The sequence below is a fragment of the Cryptomeria japonica genome, chromosome 2, assembly GCF_030272615.1.
Source record: "Cryptomeria japonica chromosome 2, Sugi_1.0, whole genome shotgun sequence".
Classification (NCBI taxonomy): Eukaryota; Viridiplantae; Streptophyta; class Pinopsida; order Cupressales; family Cupressaceae; genus Cryptomeria; species Cryptomeria japonica.
The window spans coordinates 331,180,324-331,207,476 of NC_081406.1; the positions used below are offsets into that span (position 1 = coordinate 331,180,324).

The following is a 27,153-nucleotide window of genomic DNA, read 5'->3' on the forward strand; positions in this document are numbered from 1 at the left end:
TACGACAGTTTTGTGGTCGTCTGGTCACAGTTTCACCTTGGTTGTGATATTAATCAGTACGAGAGTCATTTGCAACATAATTAAATATTATTTCCTTATCCTAAGGTTAATATTTAATTAATCTGATTATTGGCTACTGGTTTATTAAATTTGAGATTAATGTCTATTTTATCCTAAGTTGTGGCGAAATTCATATATTCTGTGGGATGTCGAAATATTTTTAGTAGAACATTATTTCATGTTGCATCTCCATTATGTGCCAAGAGTTTTACGTGGGCCCTCCCACTTTTTTGGCGTGAGTCCTGACTTAGGAAGAAAGTGGCGCTACACTTGGGTCCACTTGTAATGGAATGAAATTCAAATGCAAGGCGTGGAATTTGGAGGAATGACATTTGAATTTGAGGAGTGAAGTTATAAATATGAGGCTTGGGCTCCCATTTCCACATCTTTGAAAATTGCATCGTTATGCTGCCGGTTTGGCTACTGAAAATCTGAGCTTCGAAGTTGGCTTCCTAGCTGAGTCTCAGTTTCGTACCTGCAATATAGTACCTAGTTGTGCCCTTGTGTTCCCATTGCTGATTGGTTAATGAGTTGCAGATTATGGAGTGTTCGATGTTGGATTTGAGTGTTTTTGGTTGCTGGTCGCAGGATTGCTGAAAGTGAATTTTGCTCACATCTCTTAACCAGGCGACTCCGTCCATCTGGGTATCGGCTCATTCTTCCTTCCATGGCATGGTGATACAATGTGTGAGTTTTTATCTATTTTGATTGAGCAATGATTTTATTAGACAAAATCGAACTTCCAGGGTATAGCGTGGGTTTTTGCATTTGCCTTGGGATGCATGCCCAATGAATAGTGGTTTGTTTGAGTTTTAATTTGGTTGGGATGTTATTGTTAGAGTTATATTGGGAGATTGGGATTGATTTCATGTGATTTGGGTAAAAAATGAGTGAGTTATGAGTGTTTTGATGTTTCCATAGGCTGCTGAAACTATACTTTCAGCCTGCAGATCAGTGTAACAGAAAATTACAGTCTTTTTGTAGAAATCTGGAATTAATCTTCTCATCTCATCTCTATATTGTATGGTTGTTTTAGTAGTACTGATCATCCCTTCTTTCTGCTTTCATTTGTAACTCCCACTGCATAAGTGGAAGAGGCTGGCTTGCCGCATTCTAAGTTTTGTAATTCAGTTTTTGTACTCTGTCCTCTCGCTGAATAAGTGGTCGAGTGATAAGTTCAATATAATGGTCCTCCCGCTGAAATATGCGGTAGAGTGATAGCTTAATGTAATGTCCTCCCGTTGAAATACGCGGTAGAGTGATTGAACTTCAATTTCTTTTAATTTTTCCCTTGGTCGGTTTACCGCCAAGAGTTTGGTTTCTATCCTGCTGGATAAGCAAAAGGGGTTGGCTTGCCACCCATGCATTGTAATTTTCAGTTTGATTATTGTTGCTAACGATCCTCGGAATACCGTATGCTCTCACCCTCCCAGTCTGGGCTCTCGGTGAACAAAAGGTGGAAGGGTTCCCTTTCAGTTGTTTGGATTATTCCTCTAACCTTAACGGGTTATTTGTTGTGGATGAATTGTTATTGGCCTAAAAAACAAAAAAATAAATTGCTGGGATATTACAGTGGTATCAGAGCTACTTTTCCTACTAGCCTGTGAGAATCAGTGTGTTCAGAAGTCTCCATGAGTGACAGAGACGTCAGATACTACAACAGAGAGTAGAAGAGATAGCAGTTTCAGATTCCCATAGTGCCCGAAGAGGACACATTTTCAGAAGTACTGAGAAACAGAGGGAAGGATCTAGATACCTCAGATTCAGTGGATTCAATGGCAGATAAGACTACAGAAACAAATGAGGCACCTGACAAGAAGGCAGAGAGGCAATTCAATGCCATGATGGACATGATGTCTTTACTGCTGGCAAAGCTCAACCAGAACGTTGTTGGGGTCCCTAATGAGCCCAACAATGGACCGGAAGCCAGCACTTCTAACACTCCTATAGGCAATGGAAGTGGGAGTAACAACGGGAGTAACCATGGAGTTTCAGCCCCAAGGCCTTTACAACTTGTATTTCTGCCAAGAAAAGTACAACAATCTGAAACAGAGATACCCACAGCTGATGAAATAAGAAACAGCTACATGGAGTATGCTTCTTGTCCTGTTGAGATCCGAGATATCCTAACTCTGGATCAGTTTATGAATCTGAAAATGAAGAGAGGAAGGAGGAATGACTATAAGTCTGCTGCCGCAAGAGATTATCAGCAAGCTCTTGGAAGGGTGACCTTAGCACACTTTGATGGAAGTGCTAAGAGTACAACTAGAGCATGGGTACAAAAGTTGGACAATTACTTGTCCTTGAGGCCGATGCCGGAGGAGGATGCCATCAAGTTTGCTACCTTGCACTTGGATGGAGTGGTCCACAAATGGTGGTACCATGGGTTGGTCACCCTTGGTCATAACTTAATCACCACCTATGCTGATTTCACCAACAAGCTGATTGAGAGATTTGACACCAGGGATCCATAGGTGAAGTTCAGAGAACTTGCACAACTCAGGCACCAAGGTTCATTGGATACTTACATGACTGAATTCCAAAACCTGTCAATCATGGTGAGTAGCATCTCTTGTATAAGGAAGCCCTAATGCTGTTTTACTTGATCAATGAGGACGACCTCAAGGTTTCGGTTGTCAAGTCTTGACTGCGGGATAACTCAGTGATCGATGTGTTTTGCTAGGAGCACAAGGGGCCTTATGTTTTGCAACAAGTTGGTCTGCTGCGATTCTCTGACTGCGAAATAAAATCAAAAGGGAAGGGTTTAGGAAAGCTAAAATTAACAAGAGTGGTGTGCGCGTAGACGGATTCAACATAACCAATCACTGCTTGGCCAGAATGACTCACAACCTCGCAGGAATGGTGCAATCTTCAAAGGGACTTGGAAGATTTTCAGACTGCAAATGCATGGGTAAGCACCCAATTCTGGCGCAGCTCAGACGGACACGTGCAATTGAACTAAACGCAATTAAAGGATCAGAGTAACCATACACAAGAACATACAATCAGTATATCCTCAATGGTATGAGCCTGAATCCATCAAATAGTTGCACACCCAAAAGAAAGATCCATCTAAAATGTTGAAGGAAACCATGCAAACAGAAGAAAACAAAGACAATAACCACCATATTTCAATTTCATATATTTGCTTCAGCTGCCATTACAACAATTTCTGCAGCATCTCTAAGCTACTGCTAAAATTTAACCTTCTAGAAAATCGTAACCTATTCTAACTGAAATCTAACAACCTAACTAGAGTCTAACTATCTAATCCTTTACAAGAGAAAGGCCTCTGCCTTTTATAGATTTTACAATTCGAACCTATGGGCAGTATTGACTGCATCCAAGGGTTGCAGTTTGCCTTCCAGAAGCTGGCAGCCTTAATCCATGCCCACTCAATTCTTAGTTATCCACCGAAACACTATCTCAACTGCCTACCACTATTTGGCTTTAATTTAGGTCTATTCGGTAGCTGAACATAACTGACCTATGTCCCTTTTTTTTAAAATATCTTCAACGGGGCCCATAGGCAATTCTTTACAATAAACAATTTCAGTCTTTAAAACCGAATTTCTGGAATTAAATCCAGCTGTGCATTTTTTTTGAGAATGCATAATTTGGTAGCATTCTTAATGTTCTTCGGTCTTTGGTCTCAGTGGTGGACTTCAACTTTGTGGTCTGGTGGCGCACTTCCCAATGCTCAGTTCCGATCTCGCGCTCCCGCACCTTTTTCTCCAGCTTTGAGCGCCTGGCTTTGATCTTGCGTTAAGTCGTCACTTTAGCTCCTCCCGATGTCGTTGATCTGCGAACAATCGATTTCACCTTTAATCAATCAATTTAAAAAATTAAATAAATTAACTTGACAAATGTTAAATTTTAAATCACGTCGAGCTTCGTCTCAGTGGAATCCGGACTTGAGAAGCTCTTTGTGAGATGTATCTTTTAAATATCTCTCCTCTTTGGTTGGCGAAATCGGCTTCATGAGTGAAAATGCGAGACTTAGTGAAAAAAGTTTATAAATGTCTTTGCCTTTACTTTCGGGCCATTAAGACTCTTTGTGAGATTTTACTCACTTCGCCTGTGAAATTCGCACACTTTATTGAAATGGTGCGATTTTGATTTTGCTTTAACCCTTTCTGCTTTGAAATCTCTCTTTTCATGATTTTGGTTTCTGAAGCCCTTTTGCATGAATCTTCTCATATTTCAGCCTAAGAGGGGTATGTGAAAGCTTAACGCCCTTTGTTTTCCTTCCACCTATTCTGGCGTATAAACCGACTTTGCATTTCGGCAAACTTTAGGTTCTAAGTTCTTTTCGGCCTTTTAAGGCATTCTGTGAGCTGTATGATTTAGGTTTATGAAGCCTTTGCGCGAATTTGAAGTTCCTTGTCATTCTCGGCATACTAGGTGTTTGACGCGAATTTGTACTTAGTTATAGGTTTTCGGCCTACAAGGAGATTTCGTAAGCTTTCAGTTTGCATTTCGGCCTTCTTAGCCGATTTTTAGGCTCCTAAAGATTTTCGGGCTTTGGACGACTTGCAAATTCGGGAAAAACACCAAATCCTCTCAAAATGTGTTTAAATGCCGACTTCCTTCAGAATTTCGGGTTATTTGGCATGTTTTGCATGATTTCTTCTTTAAGTTAAATGCCCTCTTGTGAAATTCGGGTTACTAAGGTTAAATGTGGCAATTTCCTCCCTTAAGTTTGTTTTCGGCCTAGAGGTAGACTTTGTGAGATTTGGCAGACTTTAAGTTTTCGGGCTAAAAGGAAATTTCGCGATTTTGTCTTCCTTTCAATTTTCGGTCCAGATGGGTGGTTTGACGCGATTTGGACTGTGAATCATTTTAGACGCCCTTTCATAGCAATTCGGGCTCTTTGCAATTTCGGCCTGGATGCGGATTTTGCAAGCTTTAACATTCTTTTGCTTGCATTTCAGGCTTCTAGACCAAAACGCGAGATGTTAGAGGTTTTCGACCCAATGAGGACCTTTTGTGCGAGTTTGAAGCTCCTTCTTGCCAATTTCGGCTTGGATGCCGATTTTGACAAGCTTGGTGTATTTCGGTCTCCTTTGTTTATCGGCCTGATTGGGGTAACATGAGCCCTTGAAAGCTTTTCGACCTGTTGGGTTATTTTGTGAGAGTTTAACGTTTTATTCACCTTCTATCAAACTTAGGCCTATGGGCGAATTTGGATATTATGAAGGTTCTGTGATTTTCCCTTTGCTTTTGTGACCTCACATGCCCTTCTCTCTATTGGATAGATTGACACAAACTGGGGATCCCCTGTCAATGATGGGGTGAGGTGTGCGAGCACAACAGAACCTAGTTGCCTGGGTCACACTCAGGGCAAACTTCGCTCGAACCTAGACCAGATTCGCACCCGGCTCCGATTCCGGGGCCTATTGGATGAATCCGTATCTTAGGTTATTGAGTATAAATTATGAAATTTCAAACATGAAGTGTTTAAAGATCATATGACATGTGTAATGTTTGAATTATGACAAATTGATTGTCAAATTAGGCTTTTATGCTCTCTAAATGCATTAAGTTCTTTATATTTTTTGTAAAACTACAATTTTTATTTTGTCGAGTCCTAGCTGAGTTTTTTGTTGAGTTCGTGTTGAGTCCTTGAGTCCAAGTCCTATTTTGGGCTGATGAGTCCGTGTTGAGTTCAAGTCCTAAAACTTTGGTCTCAACAACAAGGCCTGATAAGGTACCTATTGATGTGTTTTTATGACACCTCAAACATAGAATAAAATACTAAGTATTCTATCCTCTCTTGAACAAGGAGACCCCAAATGCTAAACTTCGTGATCAAATAAGGCACCCCAAGGTTTACAATGCGAACAATGTGACTTTATGTTGGATAGACTCAGTGAATTGATGTGATATTGCTGGTAACACAAAGGGACTTATTCTTTTTCGGAACTGGAATTTGATTACTAAACTTGCTCAGAAAATAAAAGACAAAAGGATAAAGTTGGAGAAATTTAATCCAAACCTAAGGACAATGATGATAATAGATAGTGTTTAGACAAATGGATTCCATAATCAAGCTTTGCTTCGCCATGAGGAAACGACTACACAAAACTGATGCAATCTCCAAAGGTAACAAAGGATTTTCATATTGTAAAATGTTCATCAAATACCCAATACTAGCGCAATCCAAATGAACATCCACAATTGAACTAGTGCTAAATTAGGTTCAGACTAACCATACACTACAATTTGCAATCAACAAAGTACAAATGGTATGAACCGGAATTCCATCAAACATCTTCACATTTCTTCATCAAAATCTATGAACCTTAACTAAATTTTGAGAAATAGAAACCATGCAAAATGTTGAAACAACACATAAAGATCCACCATATCTTCAATGGAAGTTATGTATTAATTCCATTATAGTCTTGGCAACAATTTTTGATTTCCTCCTCCTACTACTTCTAATCATCTATTCTATTGCTCTATTAGCCTTTACAAATGAGAAGGCAAAGCCTTATATAGACTTCCCAATTACAAATGAATGACTCAGATTGATTCTAAATCAATGGCCAAGATAATTCAAAGAAAACCTTAATTGGGTAGTTACAACCACCACCTCCTTACATTTTATGCTATCCAATGAGAAAATTACATTGCTTTGAGTTCATATCTGTTAGGTGAAGGACCAATGAGAAAACTACACCTTGTAAACTCAACATCATTCAATTGTTTGATGTGATGGTTCATATTCCCAATTTGCAACATCTCGTTCAAGTTTCTAATTTTGATTAACTCTTTTGAAACTATCTTCTTTCCTTGATCACATTTCACTTTCACATCTTCATGTTTGGGAATCCACCTTGTGATGTTTTTGCCTGGATATGACCTTGCCTTCTAACTTGTCTTCAGCTAGTCCTCATCTTCACTTTTGGACCTCTTTGTCTTGAAAATCCTTGATTTCCTTGTCATTGTTGTAGAATCCTTCATGTTGATCTTGGGTTTCCAAGGGAAATCCAAGGTCAATGTAATTCATCCTTGTAGAGTAATGTTTCTTTAGTGATCTTCTTGAGTCTCCTTCTTGAAGTGTGAAACATGTCCTTGATTCTTCTTCATTATGTGGACTCCTTTGTTAATTCATCCTTCTTCATGTCTCGAACCTCTCGGAATGTCTCTCCATCATACAAAATTCTTCTTTTGTGATTCCCTTCATGTTGCAATATCTTGATCTTGTCTTCATCCACATGGTTGAGTTCATCCTTGATCCACTTCCTCAAACTCGAACACCTTGAACTAGTCCTCTTTCATGTTGTGAAATCCCTCTTTCCGAGCTCCATGCGCTTCATTCCTTGCATCAAACCTGAGAAGGCAAAGAACACACTTTGAATCCAGATTGTAAATGAAAACACTAGCATTGATGGTATGCAAGCAATCCATGATAATTAAATGAAAGTTTTTTAAGCCCTTGCATCATTAGTTCATTCTAAAACAACTTGTATGAATATTAATCTTCAAAAAATGCATTCATGAAACAAAATTGTTCAAATCTGATCATTAATGACTTGTTTTTGCTTCTTAATTTCTTCCTTCAGTCCTTAATGTTGACTTCTCTATTTTACTTCGCTTAGGACCTGATTTTTACACAAAATTCACCCTTTCTCTGATTGGAATCTGCTACTGATTCGGATTTAAATCTGCCAAATTCGCATTCTGTTAGGTCTGATTTACTTTGCAACCTGATTTATTGTGATGAAACTTGCTTCAATCTGATATTTTCGCTGTTGAAATCAGGTGCAAATTCGCCTCATTTAGGTCTGCTTACTGATTCGCTCCAATCTAACTTGAAATCTGCTCCTCAATCTACCTTGGATCTGCCTTTAATTCGCTTTATCACTGCTTGTAATTCAGTTTGCTCTGCCTGTGATTTACTTTGAATTTGAATTGTATTTGATGTGAGAATGAGGTTTTGATCTCTCATTTATACATGCTCTAAACTTAGAACTACAAACCATTGATATGGCCGACCTAGGTAGCAGGTGATAAAAACTTACAAACAATGCCCATCTGTTTTACATGTTCTTCTGCATAGATGAAATACAACTTGTAATGACATTTTTCTTCTAGAGTTATTTAGTTAATTGCAGGGTATTTGAAATAGTTGTTACTTGATTAAAATAATTTAGAACATGCAAAGATATCAAAACCAGTGCAAGCTACAACATGTGAGAATTTAGTAATATCTCTAAAGTAAATAATTAACACAATAAATTGGACAATACAATCACATAATTCAATCAGATTAACATCAAAATCATAGTTATATATATATATCACTCCAAATGCTCTTTTTCAATATTTATTTTGAATTAGATCACGTGGAATGACCAACCTCACCCTAGGAATTTTTTAGCTGTCTTGGCCCTTGTAGCTATGGTACACTTGTAATGTCCCCATCCTTGACATCACACCACTGATATCTCACATGATTCATCAATTTTGTGAAGTCTATAGGAGAGACAAAATTGCAGAAATAACATGAAGAAGTGATAGCATCTATCCTTATCGTTTGGAAGGAACGATTATTTAACCGCCAAGTTAAGCAATGCTATATTTATCGATTTTGTTAGAATCTCTTGAGGATTGATTAATCCTTAACAAAAGGCTGCGGTTAAGAAATGGAAAGGTGTGGTTAATAATAATTAAAGGAGTTAATAAAGTGCAGCAATTATAATTAAGTAATGCAGTCAGCAAGAATTGTAAATAACAAATACTCATATTACAGGTGCGATGAAGAGATATGATTAAGGGAGAGACATGTCTCTTATCCTTCAAGAGATGCAACCATTTGGGTTTGCAAGTTATATAATAAGGATTGACCCATCCAAAAGGAGGCATCGACTATTGTTTTGTTTATTACTTGTATCCTATTTGGACCTGCTCATTTGAGCATTATTGCCTTTGGCACCCTCGGCTGCATGCATACATATTCACATCAGACACAGCACCATTGATTGCAAGGAAAGATTGTACATATCAGACACAGCATCAGATTGTTGTTGCAAGGTTATACATCCATATTTGAGACAGCAAGTATATCGCTGTAAGCGATATTGTATATCAGACATTGCATGATATAAAGGATCTCAATCAGAAACAGAAATTGATATTGCTACAAGCAATATCATCATACATTTTATTGCATAAGTCACTTTGATATATCAGGAAGAGCACATTGCAGATTGGAGTACCATAAATTGGCATAATTCACAAGATCATATCAGATACAGATCTATCTTGTAATCCAATCTTTATCCCTCATCAATATAGGTGAAAGGGAAAGTTTATTGTTCACTTAGCATATGCCTAATTATATAATTCAGAGATAACAAGTGGCGTATTGTCATTTAATATATATTTGACATTTGTCTTGACTCTTTATATTATCAATTATATAATATTATAGCAAAACCAGGTTGTGAAATTCATAATAGTATAAGGAATTCAAGTTAATTGCCCCATAATTCCATGTCATTTTTAAAGGGGACACTACAACACTCTAAGTTTCTTTTTAGAACATGCAAAACATGCTCAACAGAGCAACCATTCAACACGAAGTCCCGGCTTGAACAATCCCAGGTGTACACTATAACTTGAGCTGGATATATGTTGTATGCTTCTCCTCCAATGTCTATAACCCAGCAGACCACCTTCTTTGAGGTGTATCCATGCCATTTCCAAGTCTCACATAAATGCTTTATAATTTATGTAACTTTTTAAGGGATTGTTTCTAAACCAGCACACTCTTTCACAATGGCTTTAATAATTTTTTCATAAATACAATGATTACTTCCCTTCCCTTTTTAAAAGGGAAAAAATATTAATAAAGGTTATTATGAACCTTTAGTTAAAAAGGGACTAATGATAAATATTTTTAACAGACCCATGTTAAAAATATTTATTATTATTTTCATTTTAATTAAAGGTTTATAATGACCTTAAAAATTATTTTTATCTCTCTTTTGTTTACAAAGAGTCAAATAAATTTTAATTCCCCTTATAATTCCAAAGGGGCAATCACATAATGACTTTCTTTTTCATTTTGTAGACAAAGATCCATAACACTACTAACTAGTTGACCACTGAGGATTCATAAACAATGTCCACTTGTTTCAGCGTTTGTTTAAGGTTAGAAATTATGGTCTGGTGCATTTTTTCCATTCTGTACAAAACAATGCTGATTGGCTTAGGAACACTGCACTTATTATTTTCTGTTTGGAATGAGTGTTGAAGTGTACAACTTTAATGGCATATTAAGCATTTGCAAGTTAAAGTATGTCTTGTGCTAACATTTATCATTCTAGGTGGGATATTCAGGTTTTGTTCGAGTTTTCTGTTATACTTCAGTTTCCTATCTCATATTTGTGCAAAGTTTTCCCAGACTATATGACATGGTTGGTCTCTAGTAATTTTCTGTGAACCACAGATGTTTTGAGTATTATTTTTTTACTTTATTTTTCTGCAAGCACAAATAATTAGTTGTTAGTCTCTAGATCTCTATTCAGTTGATGTAGAAATATGTGGAATTCACGAAAATTTCTGGAACAATGGATTTTTACTATTTCAGAACATTGTTATGTGTTTATTTGAGAGTGTATTATTGAAGATTATTTTATTGAGATGCCATTATTTGATTGATATGCAGATAGCAGAAGACTATTCCCATTGTCTTTACTTGCTTAGACTACCTGGTTATTGTCCTAGTAAGTTAATTGAAAAGATACCAAATATTTGTTGTTATGATATACACTGAAAATAAATGTTATTTGGTAAAATTTATTTTCTTTGCTGCATTTATTTCAATAATATATTTTAAGAGCTTACTTTTCTTCTGTTATGGAATCATTCAAAACAATCAGTTAAATGTTCTTATTGTAAAACCTTAGAATCTGGGTTCTTATTCGCTACCATATGCAGTGCCAGCTTTCCGTGATGTTATTGATGTGCCGTTGGTGGTTCGGAGGACACATAGAAATCGACAAGAGGTCCATTTGTTTCTATAAGTTGTTATTTGACTTGCTTTATCTTTGTTTATTTTTTCACTTAACAACATGAATTAGAACTCTTGGTTATGTTGTAGGTGCGTAAAGAACTCGGGATTGGTGATGAGGTCAAGCTACTTATCTTCAATTTTGGTGGTCAGGTGAGACTATTCTTTATTCTAACTAGTAGTAATTTTTCTGATATAGACATGCATTTATTTCATGAGAGGTTAATAAATTAGACTCAACATAAATTATTTGTTATTTTTGAATATTGGTTTAGATAATTTATCTAGATTTTATGTCCTATATGTTGTAATGTACACTATCTTGAATAATCATTTATGTGTATATTTGCTATCCATAGTAGCATAGGAAAAGTGTAAACAGAATTCAATTTTTAGGGGTGAAATGGGAAAAATTCAACAAAAAATTTGGAAACCACAAAGTAATATAATATTCATAGCATAGTAAAAAACCTCATGCTTGGCAATTACTCAACAGTACCAAAATTTTAAAGACTCGAGACTCGGGAAAAACTTGGCAATAACTCTGAAAATTTATCAAACATTTGAAAATACATATTCATTTCAAAATATAAAAAACACAGTATATAATTTCTAGAATTTATGTAATGTCCACTTCCGAGGAGTAGTTGAAAATCACCCATTTAGCCTATTAATTCTCTTATGCTATTTTTGGGCAATATCAAGGAATAATTTAATTAAAGTTGTCCAATAAAGCAAATTTTATGCATGGATTGACTTTAAGTAATTTTATAAAGTGACTTAAAATAAAAGGGAAATATTAAAAGTTGCTGTTTTTAATGAAATGTTTTAAACAGCAGATTAAAAGCTCCTCTTAGGAAAGTTCCATGGGAAAATATAAAAAGAGGATTTGAGAGCTCATTTGCTCATTCTTGTTTATTTTTCTTTCTTGTGGAATTTGAGCTTCTTTCTGGAGCAAACCTTAGGATGAAAACCTTAAGGGAATTGTTTTCGGTGATCAGACGAATTGCGTTCCCAATGTTTATCTATAAGAGAGTTGGATGCTACAGCAGGCAGCCATATATGCTTCCAAGATACCCAACTGACAAGATCATCCTTATGGAGTTGGGAAGACAAATCATGGCAGTTCATGCACAACAATCAATTCGACATAAAGTGTAAATGTTATTGAATTTTCAATTCAAGGTGCAAGTTATATTCAAGTTATTCTTCCTTTCAAGTATATGTTAATTTGCAATATAATAAATCTGATTTATATGGTATGTTGCAGATGGAGAAAGAGCATTTATAAATTTCGATGTCCTTCCTACAATTCACCGATCGATATATATATATGCAAACATAGGAGATCAAGCAATACCTTGACCGGTCATGTCTATTAGACATGACCGATTAAGATATTACTTGATCGTGCCTCTTCAAACCATAATCGAATTAAATCGATAATCGGTGTGTATGTTAACCCGATACCAATTGGTGTGTAAGCATTTAACATTAAACCCGATACCAATCGGTGTGTAAGCATTTAACATTAAACCCGATACCAATCGGTGTTGATCCCGATACCAATCAGTGTGTTAGCATTAACAACAAACCCGATACTAATCGGTATCAAGTGCATTATGATTAGTAACCGATGTTAATTGGTATATAGACATTAGTTAAGAACCCGATTGTTAATCGAGATTTATATGCAAGGTTATATATATGAATCGAAGGATACGATCACAGCTAGATCGTATCTCATGCATACAATTGATGATAAATATATAATAACTGAATCATGATCATAATCTCATGTGTATATATAAGATAACCGAAGTCTTATCATAGTCTATTGATGAGATAGATGATTGAATGAGAGACTTCATTTATCTCTCATTCAATCATTTATCTTACCGAGGCTATCATGTATCAACACTCCCTCTTAGCTAGGGAAGATAAATGGAAGACAACATATCTAGTATCACATTTCTCATTATGTTCTTATAATCTTACTCTTTAAGGAATCATATCACCTAGACATGCGACATGAAGTATCATCAATCATATGATACAAGAAATCACATCACCTAAGCACGTGACATGAAGTACCACCTAAACACGTGATACAAAAGTTCATCACATCAACTTGTGATGACAAGATATCACCTAATCACGTGATATCAATATTGCCTAAACATGCAATACTTACGAATAAATACATGAGAATAGTTAAATTTTCAACTTATCCAAGTTGTGGTATGTGCACTAACATTCTATCCAAATGTTTTAACACAACACAATCATGGCACATCCATGGCATACCAGAGATCCAACATGATAACTGGTTTGAACCTCATAAGATCGTCACCTTATAATGTCTACATACAAGTGTTCATTCTCTGAGAGATCGTCACCTCTTAGACATGAACACAGGGGGTTAAAACCCATAAAAGTCCTAACATGACAAAGAAGTTTATACATAAAACATCTTAATAAGTATAGGAGTATAAAGCAAATTAAATTTCAATCATACCAAGACCTTTTCTGAAGTGCTCAACTTTCACCCTTGAAAGTGGTTTGGTAAGAATATCTGCTGTCTGATCTCCTGTACAAATGTATTCCAACTAGATCACATTCCTATCTACCATGTCTCGTACATAATGATATGGAATCTCAATATGTTTTTATCTGTCATGAAACACCGGATTCACTGAAAGTTTTATACAACTTTGGTTGTCGCAATGAATAACTGTAGGCTTCATTGGTTCACCGAATAACCCCACAAGCAACTTCCTAAGCCATACTGCCTCTCGAGCAGCCATGGAGGCTGCAATGTATTCGGCCTCAGTGGAACTCTGTGCTATTGATGACTGTTTTCTGCTAATCCAGGATATCATGGCTGAACCTAAACTGAAACAACATTCTGAGGTGCTTTTCCTATCAGTTATACTTCCAGCCCAATCTGAATCTGTGAATCCGTGTAGATCTAGTTCAACTCTCTCATATTTGTGACCAAGTTTTAGGGTACCTTGTAGATATCTCATGATATGTTTTACTGCTACCAGGTGTATCTCCTTTGGTTCACACATAAACTGACTCAAGGCATTAACTGCATAACAGATATCTGGTCTCGTATTTACAAGATACATTAGGGACCCAATCATTTGCCTGTATAGAGTAGGATTTGAGGGTTGTGATTCTGCTGCTGCTTGTTATCGGGAAAAAGTGTATAATTTAGTAATGTTAATTATTGATAGTAGTTAGCCGACGGGTAGGTAGTTGGAGTCGCGATGGTTGTGTCGCACCCCTTCGGCTGTCATATATTGTACCACCTCCGGGTGTTGGAGGACATGTAATATTGACGACAGAATATAATATGAACATCCTTTGACATTAATGGCAAGCTTATTCTGGTACTTCTCTTGTATTTGCATTGTGCATTACTGTTCAGTTTCTGTATTCTTCCTGTTTACCCAGTGAGGTAAACATTTGGCGCCGTTGCCGACACGAACTCGGGAACAGGAGACACGGATGGCACACAGACACAATGGGCCTACCCGTTGGTGAGGTGAACCCGGAGGTCGACGATGCCCAAACAGAACTCTACGTAGGAGAAGACACCGCGACGAGAGAATTTTCAATTCTACTCCAAGTAGCCATTCAGACCTACGTACGACGAGAGGCGGCGGAGGCGGAAGTCCCACCAAGTGCCGTGTGGACAGCGTTAGAAGTGACTCCGGAGGTAAATCGGTTGATGAACCATCTCCCCCGATTGCTAGCACAAGCATCGTTGGCACAACAAGCTCGCCTGGAGGAGATTGCCCAGGAAGAGCGACGCCAACAAATTTTGCAGCAGTACGAGGAACGGGAAGTAGAACGAGATGGCGCCAGATCAGGGGCATTTGAACCGTGAGCCATACGGGGCGGAATAAAGAACACTTATTGTAATGATTATGTCATATTGTTGGCATAAACTTGTCTTCCACATTATGAATGAATAAAAGTGTTCTACTTTTTATGTCATTAAGTATATAGAAAGCTGTCTGGGAATTAATGCCCAATACACTGAATAAGGACAAAAATAAGCCACAATATATAGATGAACGTGCAGTAGCCCAACGTGCCTTGATCCTTGAACAGCAAGCGGAAAGGCGACAGAGGTATAAGCAAAGAGAGGAGGAACGCTCTGAAGGGGACGGTGAGGCCAGTGGCCACCCAGGGAGTCGGGAGGAGTTACTTGCGGAAACCCGTCGTAGGATAGAGTGTACCAAAACTCAGTTGAGGGATTTGAGGGACTTGCCACACACACCAGAGGCTAGGAAAACTCCAAGGAGTGGGGAGGAGGCAGAAGAGGGAGAAGACACCGGGGCTGCCAGGAGTGTCGGAGGGACACCGGGGCACGGCGGTCAAGCACCCCTTATAGGATCTGACCCATCCGGAGTAGGACAACAACCACCAGTAGTAAAAAGGCAAGGTATGGCACAAAAACAAAAACTTCCAAAGTTCCATGGGGATGGGAAAGAAGACCCTGTCCGCCACTGTCGCACTTGTGAAACAATTTGGGGAGCGAATGGTGTTACCGATGAGGACGAGTGGGTAACACAGTTTCCCGCAACCCTGAGGGGCGTAGCCATCGACTGGTTTTCGGATACGGATAAGGCTAAAATTAGCACATGGGCAGACTTGAAGAAGGAATTTCAAGCAGAGTTTCGTCTCCTAAGAGACGATAATGAGATCGTAGCCGAAATCTACGGCACGAAACAGAGAAAGGACGAGACTGTTCGAACCTACAGCCGGCGGCTCAAAGAGCTGCTAGGAAAGATGGAGAACCAGCCGGCAGACGGACTGAAAAAACGGTGGTTCGTGGAAGGTCTAAAGAAATCCCTTAGACGAAAAATGAAGATAGTACCTCCTTCTTCATATTCCGACGCCTATAACAGGGCAATTGATTTAGAAAGTGAACAGAAGACGTCCAAGAAGAAGAAAAATAAATCCTCGTTGGAGGATGATTCCTCTTTTGACAAAAGTGATAGCAGTGATGACGACTCTAATCGGAAGGTACGGGCTCTCCAGAAAGATATGGAGCGAATGATGAGAGAGATAAAGACAACCAAAGGAAGCACAAGCAAGGGCGACGAAGGGGAGTTATGGTGCACGGACTGCCGTACCGACGGACACACCAAGGGGTCTTGTCCGAAAAAAGCATTTTGTGATATTTGCCAGATTGCCGGACACCTTACCAAGGAGTGTCCGTACAATATGAGGACCCGTAACCAACAGGTTCTCTTTACAGAACCATCTGCGTCAGCCGACACGTCCCAGCCTGCGAGCAACAATGCCTCGTCTGGCGGCTATCGAAACAACAGGCGAGGAAGAGGTAATAATAACAATACGAATAATAGAAGCCGAATCCAATACGACGCTAAAGGGCGGCCGATGATACAATGCCGAGCTTGCAATCACTGGGGGCATTTCGCCAGAGATTGTACAGTGGAGGAAGCACCACAAAAACTTTGCAAGTGGTGCGGTCCGGGGGACCATGATGATGGCAATTGTCCCAAATCTGGCGTGAACCTGTTGAATGTAGAAACGGAGGATGTACTCACCATAACAAGGTCCAAGACGAAAGCAGTCACTTATCCAGATCCCCACACGGAAAAACGAAAGGCACTGGAGGCACGAGCGGAACTGGAGAAGGAGATGTCAATGAGCAAGGATGTACAGGGGCTTGCGGGTACTTCTCGCTCTGAAGGAGAAACAAACATTATAAACCAACTGTTATAGGTCGAAATACCCGTCAAAATGAAGGACCTCCTGGAAAGTATGCTGCACTTGCGAGCGACATTGTTGCAATCCGCAATAATAACCCAGTAGGCCAACCAATACATGGCAAGGACAACCTTGGTGAGACAGCGGCAGACCCATTAACCCTGACGATCAATAATGGTAGACACCCAGCAGTGGTGGAAATGGGTATATTGGGCACCATCCTGACCGACACAATTGTCGACGGCGGGTCGGGAGTAAATGTCTTGCCAGAGGAAACATGGAAAAAATTAGGTAAACCTACTCTCTGGCCGTCCACCTTTAATTTATTGGGAGCAGACCAACAAGGCATCAAGCCGCTTGGCACACTCATGGCGCAACCAGTGACGATCGGAACACAGCCGTTCGTCTTGAATTTTGTGGTCATCCCATTGAAGAAGAAGGGGTATGATGCCATCCTCAGCAGAGGCTGGTTGGTGGCGGCCAAAGCAAACCACAATTGGAAAAAGAACACCTTGTCCATGGAAAAGGCTGGCAGAAGGTATACCATTGACCTCAAAACTCAACTGGTCAGTGAAGAGTTGGCGTCAGAGTCAGAGTCCGACGGAGACAACGATATCGACGAAGGAAAAGATGGCAGGGAACCAGATGACGAAGGCATCTTGGGAATTCAAGCCTGTTCTGAGGATGAGACGGATTCTTTGAAAGGGCTCTTCCATTGGCAAATGGAAGACTATGAATTATTGTACGGGTGCAATATGTTGGGGATTGAAGGACCTGACATGAACGAGTTTCCGCCAGAATACGGACAATACAAGGAAGGGGATGTCCCTATGGATGACGCACCAGCGCACCAGTTTGACAAAAGTAAGCCCATAAGATATGAAGAATCCGCACTTCAAGTTACAAACCTTGGAGAAACTTCAGAACAGAAAAATATTCTGGTCGGCGACGACTGGAATCCGGTCTTAAAGACGACGGCGTTCAAAATCTTCACAGAATACAAAGATGTGTTCGCTTGGACGTATAAGAACCTCAAGGGGGTACCACAAGAACTTTGTGTACATCGGATCCCTCTGGTTCCCGGAGCCATGCCCGTACGGAAGAGGCCATACAGGATGAACAAAAATTATGCGGCCAGGGTAAATAACGAAATTGACCGCATGCTTGAAGCAGGGATTATCTTCAAGGTCCAGACGAGTGAATGGGTATCACCCATTGTGATATCCTTGAAAAAGGAGGCCGATCAGATAAGAATCTGTGTAGACTTCAGGTGTTTGAATGCTGTCACAATTAAAGATCCATTTCCCATACCATTCACAGACACCATCCTCAAGGAAGTCGCGGGTCACGAAATTTATTCATTTATGGATGGATTCTCCGGATATAATCAAATTTCCATTGCAGAGGAGGACAAATTGAAGACCACCTTTATCGTAGAAGATGGCGTCTATGCATACAACCGGATGCCATTCGGGTTGTGCAACGCGCCAGCTACCTTTCAACGGATAATCCTCCATATTTTCGATAAAATGTCCGTCGGAAACTTCAAAGCATTCTTGGATGATTGGTCCATTTACAGCACGGAGGAGGCACATTTGGCCGCACTTGGCGAATGCATGGAGAGATGCCGACGAGCCCGCCTCGCTTTAAATCCCAAGAAATGCAGATTCATGGTGCCTCAGGGCAAGTTACTAGGGCACATCGTCTGCAAGGCTGGACTGAAGACGGACCCTGACAAAGTACGGGTCATTGTGGAGATGGAGGCGCCCGACAATGTCACTGGCGTCAAGTCATTTCTTGGACACATCGGGTATTATAGGCGGTTTATTAAGAACTTTGCCCAAGTATCATACCAACTTGATAGGTTGACACGAAGGGGGGAGCCATACGTCTGGGGGACGGCCCAAGAAGAGGCTTTTCAAGAGTTAAAGTCACGGTTGGTGGGTGCGCCAATCTTGACATACCCGGACTGGGACAAGGAGTTCCATGTACATGTCGACACATCCAACTTCGCCATAGGGGCCACCCTGGCACAGGTTGGCAGCCACGGGCTGGACCACCCAGTGTATTTTGCAAGTCAACTCTTGTCAAACGCAGAGAGGAACTACAGCACGACGGAGAGAGAAGCCCTCGGCATGGTATACTCAGTCCAAAAATTCCGACATTACCTATTGGCGACACCATTCACATTTTATGTGGATCACCAGGCGTTGATGTATTTGGTGAACAAGCCAATCATTCAGGGGCAGATTAGTCGATGGCTGTTGCTGTTACAAGAATTTACGTTCAACATCATTGTCAGACCTGGCAGGAGCCATGTCATAGCCGACCAGCTATCACGGATCAAGTCTGGAGAACCGGCAGAAGGTGTTAGCGAGGATTTTCCGGACGCCCATCTTTTCCGCATTGCCATCCTTCCTCATTGGTACACGAGTGTGGGTGAATACCTGTCAACGTCAAAATTTCCTAAGGAAATGTCAGCAGGCGAAAGACGGAAACTTGTATTAAGAAGCCGAACATTCCAACTTATAAATGGCCTTCTCTACAAAATGGGACCTGACAAGATCCTACGACGATGTGTCTTGGAAGAGGAAATCCCAGGAGTATTGAGAGAAGCCCATGAAGGGGCCGCTGGAGGACATATGGGACCGGATACGACAGCAAGGAAGGTCCTACTAGCTGGCTTGTGGTGGCCGACACTGCATAATGACGCCAGAGAATGGGTGACAAGTTGTGATACATGTCAGCGTGCTGGGCGACCGTTAAAGAGAGATTTCATGCCACTTAACCCGTCGCATGCTCAAGAGTTGTTCGAAAGATGGGGGTTAGACTTCGTTGGTCCACTGAAACCGAGTCGCGCCCGACGATGTAGATACATTGTCGTGGCGACAGAATATTTGACCAAATGGGTCGAAGCGAGGGCTTTGGCAGACAACTCCGCCGTCAGTACGGCGAAATTCATTTATGAATAGATCATCACCCGGTACGGAATACCTATTCAACTGACAAGTGATAGAGGGGGGCACTTTGTAAATCATATTATTTGACTACTGACAACCGAGTTCAAAATTTTTCATTCCCTATCAAGTCCGTACTATCCCAGGGCAAACGGTCAGGCTGAGGCGACCAACAAAATCATGGTGTCGGTAATTTATAAGTCCTGTGGGGTTGAAAAAGAAGACTGGGAGGAGCATCTGCCGTCGGTACTTTGGGCGTACCGGACAACTTACAAAGTAACCACCGGGCAGACACCTTTCCAATTGATGTACGGCCAGGAGGCTGTGGTGCCAGTGGAATTCATGGTGCCAAGTCTCAGAATCGCTATTGACAACAGGCTAGGCGACATGGAAAGCCTTCGAGAGAGACTATACGCCCTAAATAAGTTGGATGAAAGACGGACGATGGCACAATGGGTGACAGACGTGGCCCAGCAACGCAGGAAATATTGGCATGACCAACACATTCGGCGGGCGGGGTTCACGCCGGGCTAATTAGTCCTAAAGTATAACGGACGGAACGAGATTAAGCCCGGCAAGTTCAGAGTGAAGTGGCTAGGTCCTTACAGGATCCGAGAGGTCGCAGCAAATGGATCCGTCAAGCTCTCGACCCTCGACGGACAGGAAATTCCAGAGGGCGTCAACGGGTCAAAACTGAAAGTGTATCACCAGAGGCTGGAGGCGCGCAGGAGCAGTCAGATAATGAAAGAAAATGAAAAAAATTAGAAAATTTGGAAAAATATATATATAAAAATTTGAAAAAAAGTATATATAAAAGAAAAATTGGAAAAAATTTTTTTTTGAAAAAAAAGAAGAAAAGAAAAACGAAAAAAAAAAAAAAAACCACCGTACGGTGGACCGTGCGGTGGAACCACCGACGGTGGCACCACCGACGGTGGAAGCCACCGTGCGGTGGAACCACCGACGGTGGGACCACCGACGGTGGAAGCCATCGTGCGGTGGAACCACCGACGGTGGGACCACCAACGGTGGAAGCCACCGTGCGATGGAAGCCACCGAAGGCCGTGGGAGATAAAGGCGTGGGAAACGAAAGGATTTTCTTACAACACCGCACGCTAAGGAACGCCGTACGGAGGGAAAGAAGGAGATGCCGCGGGGGGAATGAAGGAGGTCATCGTCAAGAGGATTTGGTAAGCGACTGAGTAACGCGCAAACAAGACAAGATCAAAGTTACGTTACGGAAACTTAAAAAGCAAAGTCAAATGCCAAAAAATTGAAATGAAGGATTAATTACTTGTATGGGCGAACGGAAGGTGAATCCAATCCGATGTACTAGCGAAGCCATGGGTGAGGTACAACCGCTTCGCCCAAAAAAAAAAAAAGAAGCAAAGGCTGGGCCTGGGCTATGCTTTGATTTGCTTTGCTGTGCTAATGCGCGGATACAACAGCCGCTACCTGCTTCCTGCTTCCTGAGACTCCGAGGGCGAGAGCGAGGGCGAGGGCGTAACCGAATTTAGAAAAAGACGCAGCCGTAGGGAAAGGAAGGGCAACGCACAAAAACGCCGGAGATAGAAAAGCCACGCACCGCATGAAGGAACACCACCGCCAACCCCCGCCGAACAGCGTGAAAAGAAAGAAGCTACCGTGCGGTGGAAGGAAGGAAGTTGAATTTTGGGCGAAGAAGGAAGCTACCGTGCAGTGGAAGGAAGAAGTTGAATTCTGTGCGAACAGCGTGCGGTCAAAAAATGCACCGCACACAGGGATATCACCGTGTCTACCGCACGCCCAACACACAGGCACATCACCTCCGCACAGTCTTAGCTGCCCGGAGGCAGTTAGCCGTTTTTTTCAACACGACAGCTAAACTCAAGAATCAGTTACAGGAAGCTAATGGAGTCCGCAGGAAAAAGAAATTGGAAAAAACAGTTGCAGGATAGCAACCATAGGAAGCCGGATGCATGTATTCTTCCTTCAGGTGTTTGAATAGCAGGTGGCACAATGGAAGCCAGGTAGAAGAAAAAGACACCACAATAGCCCACTGCACGAGGGAAGAACACCTGCACTTCACAGAGTATCACCTTTGAGGGATTGAATGGGGTGGAATGTCGGAAATGGTGGCAAGAAACGCCGGATGATAATTTGGTGAAGACAAGTCTTCGCAAAGCAGGGGTAGAATGGGCTATCCAGATGCCTGTGTTCGCCATTCGCGAGTACGTGGGAGCATTGCGATATATGGTTGATACCTTTGATAGCCACTCACGGACGAGCACATTTGAGTACCTTGGGAAGGATATCTCCATATCCTTCAAACCTGTAGATTTCACGAGAGTATTTGGCATCCCAGGCATACATGGCAAGAAAGTGGACTTGAAGGCGAAGAAGATGACACGGGAGGAAAAGGAACATTGGATTACGCGAGTGTCCCGAGACTTGACCCCAGCAGAGTTGGCGAGCATCGTAGACGCCACGAAGGGTTGTGGGATGCGTAGGTCCTTTGTCGCAGAGGGTCATTGGCGATGCATTATGGATGTCATCAAAAGCAGGTTGACAGGGTCGGGTAGGGCATCAGACATCGCTCTACCACAGATCGTATTGATGAACGGGTTGATGAACGGAGTCGTGTATGATTGGGCTACCTTGTTATCAGAGCGGATGTGCGCATTCTTGATGATGGAGCAGCGCACCTTTTACATGCCCCACTATGCCATTGGACTGTTCTTGGAGGCTACGCGGGAAGCAGTGCCAGAGGCTGAGTTGGAGGTACGGCCACAGGGACCTTTGGCGGAGGGTGAGCCTCCTATCATGCATTGGCGCCACCTGGACATTGGCCACTCTTCCGCGAAGCGGAAAAGGATATTAGAGACCACCGCAGCAGAACCGGATAGTGGGCGGGAAACTTCTAGCAGTGCAGAGGATTCCGAGGATTCGGAGGATGAGGATGACAGTAGCAGTCGGGCCACAGACGAGGGGAGGATGGAGCCCGCTGGAGAGCGAGTGTTGTTTGCACCACCCACACTTCCACTTGGCACACTTGTGGGGTCCTCAGTGGGCAGTACTTCGATTCCGGCATTTGGGCAGAGCCGCACGCCCATTGCACTCGGTCCCATGCAGCCGGCGGCATCACCTTCAGCCACATCACCGCAGCAGGCTCGTGCACCAGCCGCAGGACCGACTCCCGCAGAGGCATGTACTGACAGCAGGGCGGAGTTGTGTGGACCACCGCAGGGAGGCGTGGCAGGGGAGATGGTTGAGACGGAGCCTCAGGTGCGACTGGACATTGTGGGATCCGACGCAGTGGTGACGGTTGCTGCCTCCTTGTTGGAGGAGCCCATTGCAGGACATGTTTCCGAAGGGGAGAGAGGGTCGGAGGTGTTGAGTGCAGCTCCATCGGTGGCGGCTATGGGGAGTTGGCTGACCCGGAGATTCCAGATGACAGTGATGCCACCCGTAGGAGCAGCTATACTCTCACCTCGGCGAGAGCCTCCCATTGAGGTGGTGGATCTGGAGGATTCCTCGGCGGAAACGCAGGCACCAGCAGAGGGACAGGTCACTGGAGAGGGTGTTCCTACTGGCCCAGAGCAGGCGACTGCTACACTTGAGGGGGCGGGGGAGACACCATTGTGCCAGCAGGATGCAGCAGGTGTGGTTGAGGAGACTTTTGAGTTACCACGTGGGCTTCTTGTACCTACATCGGGGCTGGATGGGGAGGATATTGAGGTTTACTTGGCAGATATGGTGACGAGGGGTCGGCGACTGGTGGCCGCGGCTCAGACACGAGCTCTGCAGCTGGTTGTGGAGGAATTAGAGCAGGTCCTCCAGTTTATGCGAGACGGCTGTCCCGTAGCTTTCACTTCATGTTTTGAGGCACGAGGGTGGCCAGTTATCCAGATGGATGCGATGTTGGAGGCTTGGAGTGTGCCTCAGCCCGTCGTGGAGAGTAGGGTGACGACTCTCGTCCGGGAGATTGAGCAGGTTTACAGGGAGGCCTACTATGCCTTACGCCAGACGCAGCATGAGTCTGCGATTCGCGAGGCTGCTCAAGTTGAGTTAGAGCAGGACATGGCCAGACAACAAGCCTCGTGGGCAGCCGAGAGATCAGAGTTGGTAGCACAGCTTGAGACAGCCCGCGCAGAGAAGGTTGCGGTGGCCACCCGTCTTTCGGAGGAGCAGAGTGCGTGGAGTCTCGTCCAGCAGGAGTTAGATGTTGCTCAGGCTCAGTTGGTTCGCATGACAGATTCCGCCGATAGCAAGGAGAAGGAGCTACTGGAGGCTGCGCTTATGGTGAAGACGGCCTTAGAGAAGGTGTTGGTGGCCGAGCGGGATGTGGCAGCACGCACCCAGCAGGTCTATGAGCTTCGCGCCCGCCTGGCGGCCCAGACACCCGCATCTCTCCCTTCGACTTTAGGGATGCTTCCTCAGCCCCCTCCTTGACTTTATCTTGGTTGTATATCTATATTCCATTGTCTCCATTTTGTTGTTAGTCATCGGAGACGACTTCTTTTTTGGGGGGGATGATGTTATCGGGAAAAAGTGTATAATTTAGTAATGTTAATTATTGATAGTAGTTAGCCGACGGGTAGGTAGTTGGAGTCGCGACGGTTGTGTCGCACCCCTTCGGCTGTCATATATTGTACCACCTCCAGGTGTTGGAGGACATGTAATATTGAGGACAGAATATAATATGAACATCCTTTGACATTAATGGCAAGCTTATTCTGGTACTTCTCTTGTATTTGCATTGTGCATTACTGTTCAGTTTCTGTATTCTTCCTGTTTACCCAGTGAGGTAAACACTGCTTTCTTAAGTTTATGAAGGTTTGTTTTCTTTGGAGAGGTCATGGGTTTGCAGTTTAGCATTCCAATTCTCTTCAAAATGTCCAAGGTATATTTACCTTGGTTTAGTATAATGCTATCAAAATTCTGCCATACTTCCAAACCTAGGAAGTAATGGAGTCCCAAGTCCTTCATATCAAATTCTTTAGCAAGGTCTTTCTTACACCGATCTATGAGGTGATCTTTTCCTGTGATTAACAAATCATCAACATATAAAATCAATATCAGCATATTACCTTTGCCTTGCTTATAGTAGAGATTTGGATCTGCATCATTCTTTGAGAAGCCTAGCCCTGAGAAATAAGTGTCAATTCTTTCATACCAGGCCCTGGGAGCCTGTTTAAGCCCATAAAGAGCTTTCTTGAGTTTACATACATGAGATTCTACATCATGAATCTCAAACCCTTCAGGTTGCTCTAGGTATACTTCTTGTGCAATCTATCCATTAAGAAATGCTGTCTTTACATCCATTCGATGTACTTTCCATCCTTTTGCTGCTCCAATGGCTAAGACTGTTCTTACTGAGGTATATCTGTCTACAGGTGCAAAGTTTTCTTCATAGTCAATTCCTTCCTTTTGTGAGAACCCTCTGGCTACAAATCTAGCCTTGTGTTTCTCAATGTTGCCATCTGCAACATGTTTTATTTTGAAGAGCCATTTGGAGGTGACAACAGATTTCCAGCTGGTCTAGGAACAATCTCCCAAACATCATTTTTTCATAATGGACAGGTATTCCTCAGAGATGGCATTCTTCCATACTTGATGTTTAAGTGCATCTGATACATTAGTAGGTTCAGCTTTTGAAAGATCATTCATGAGGGCAATGTAGTTGGTAAGTTTGTTAGGCCTTTTGCTTTCTCTGAAGGTTTCTGAAGGGTTTTCCTACTTCTGAGCTTCTTCTACAGTTTTGGTGGCCCATAGTGGTCTTTTTTTGAAATTTTCTCTAGGTGGGTTTTGAGTTTCACCTTCATTTTCCTCAAGACTCTCCCTCTGAAGCTCAGGAGCAGGGTCTTCCTCTATGCTAGGGGTAGGGATATAGACTTCAAGTTCTATTGAGCTTTGGGCTCTTTTGAAGGCTAAGTCTTCTTCAAAGATTACATCCCTACTCAGTTCAATATTCCTCTGACCAGGTATATAGATTCTGTAGGCCTTGGAGGTTTCACTATATCCTACAAGTATTTCCCTTTTTCTAGAAGGCTCCAATTTTAATCTTTTCTCCTTAGGTACATGAATATAGACAGGGCACCCAAATATCCTAAGGTGGTTGATATCTGGCTTTGTTTTAGTAAAGACTTCCTCAGGGGTTTTATCTTCAAGATGGGAGTGAGGACATCTATTTTGTATATATACAACAGTGCTGGTTGCTTCTGCCCAAAGATTGGTATTTAGATTCTGATCAAGAATTATGGCTTTGGCAGCTTCTACAATTGTCCTATTTTTCCTCTCAGCTACTCCATTTTGTTGAGGATTATAAGGTATAGTAAGCTCCCTCTTAATCCCAACATTTTTAGAAAAATCTTTAAACAAATCTGAGGTGCATTCCCCCCCATTGTCAGTTCTTAAGGTTTTAATTTTATTTCCAGAGTAGTTTTCTGTTGGTGATTTAAATTCCTTAAACCTATTAAGGATCTCTTTTGATTCTTTATATTTCAGAAAGTAGATCCAAGTTTTCCTAGAGTAGTCGTCAACAAATATTATATAATACAAAAAGCCCCTTAAAGAAGGTACGAACATAGGTCCACATACATCAGAATGAACTAACTCTAGAACTTTGCTTGTTTTCCTAGTACTATTTTGAAAAACACCCTTAGTATTTTTACCTAGGGCACATCCCTTGCATGCCCCTGAATGATATTGCTTTAATTTAGGTAGACCTGTGACAAGGTTTCCCATTGATGATAAAGCTCTAAAATTCAGGTGACCTAGTCTTCTATGCCAAACTTCATTAGCATCTGTAGTTTCATGGATTAGGGCTAGGTTGGGCTCTGTGCACAGCTCATACAAGTAGTCTTGTCTTTGACCAATGGTTTTAGCTTTCTTGATAGATGAATTCTTTGGCCAAGCCAACACTCTGTTGTCCATGAAGGTCACTTTGTACCCATTATCCTCTGGTGCTGATATGGAGACTAGATTTCTCTTGATGCCTGGGACATATAGTACTCCTTTAAGTTGCAATGATATGCCTGACTTCAGTTTGATGGTGCAAGTTCCAACTCCTCTGACTGGATGTATGGAGTCATCTCCGATAGTCACTTCCTCATCATTCTCCTCTATCATGGAGTCTAGCACTTCTCTAAATCCTGTAATGTGTCTGGATGAGCCACTGTCGATCACCCAGGAGTTAACCTTGTTTGATGCTTGGTTTGTATGTGCTGAGTAGAGTACATACTTCTCAGAGTCGTCTTCCCCTTCAGATTTTCCTACTTTGGCAAATGTGGCTTGTTGTTTGGCTCTTTCCGGACATTTGGCAACATAGTGTTTGAATTTGTCACATCTGTAACATTGAATCTGTGAAAGATCCTT

General features: G+C 41.9%; 1 protein-coding gene across 3 annotated transcripts in view; it reads left to right on the forward strand.

Moving 5' to 3' along the window:
* The window catches only part of LOC131033876 (L-arabinokinase), a 369,781-nt gene that overhangs the window by 144,785 nt on the left and 197,843 nt on the right, over window positions 1-27,153 (forward strand). For 2 of the 3 annotated variants that reach the window (XM_057965177.2, XM_057965176.2), the window contains exons 7-9: window positions 10,742-10,799; window positions 11,014-11,081; window positions 11,177-11,239. In XM_057965177.2, coding sequence (XP_057821160.2) covers window positions 10,742-10,799; window positions 11,014-11,081; window positions 11,177-11,239 — 189 coding nt within the window. The remainder of the gene's footprint in view (window positions 1-10,741; window positions 10,800-11,013; window positions 11,082-11,176; window positions 11,240-27,153) is intronic. The other variant, XM_057965178.2, reaches the window with a different exon arrangement.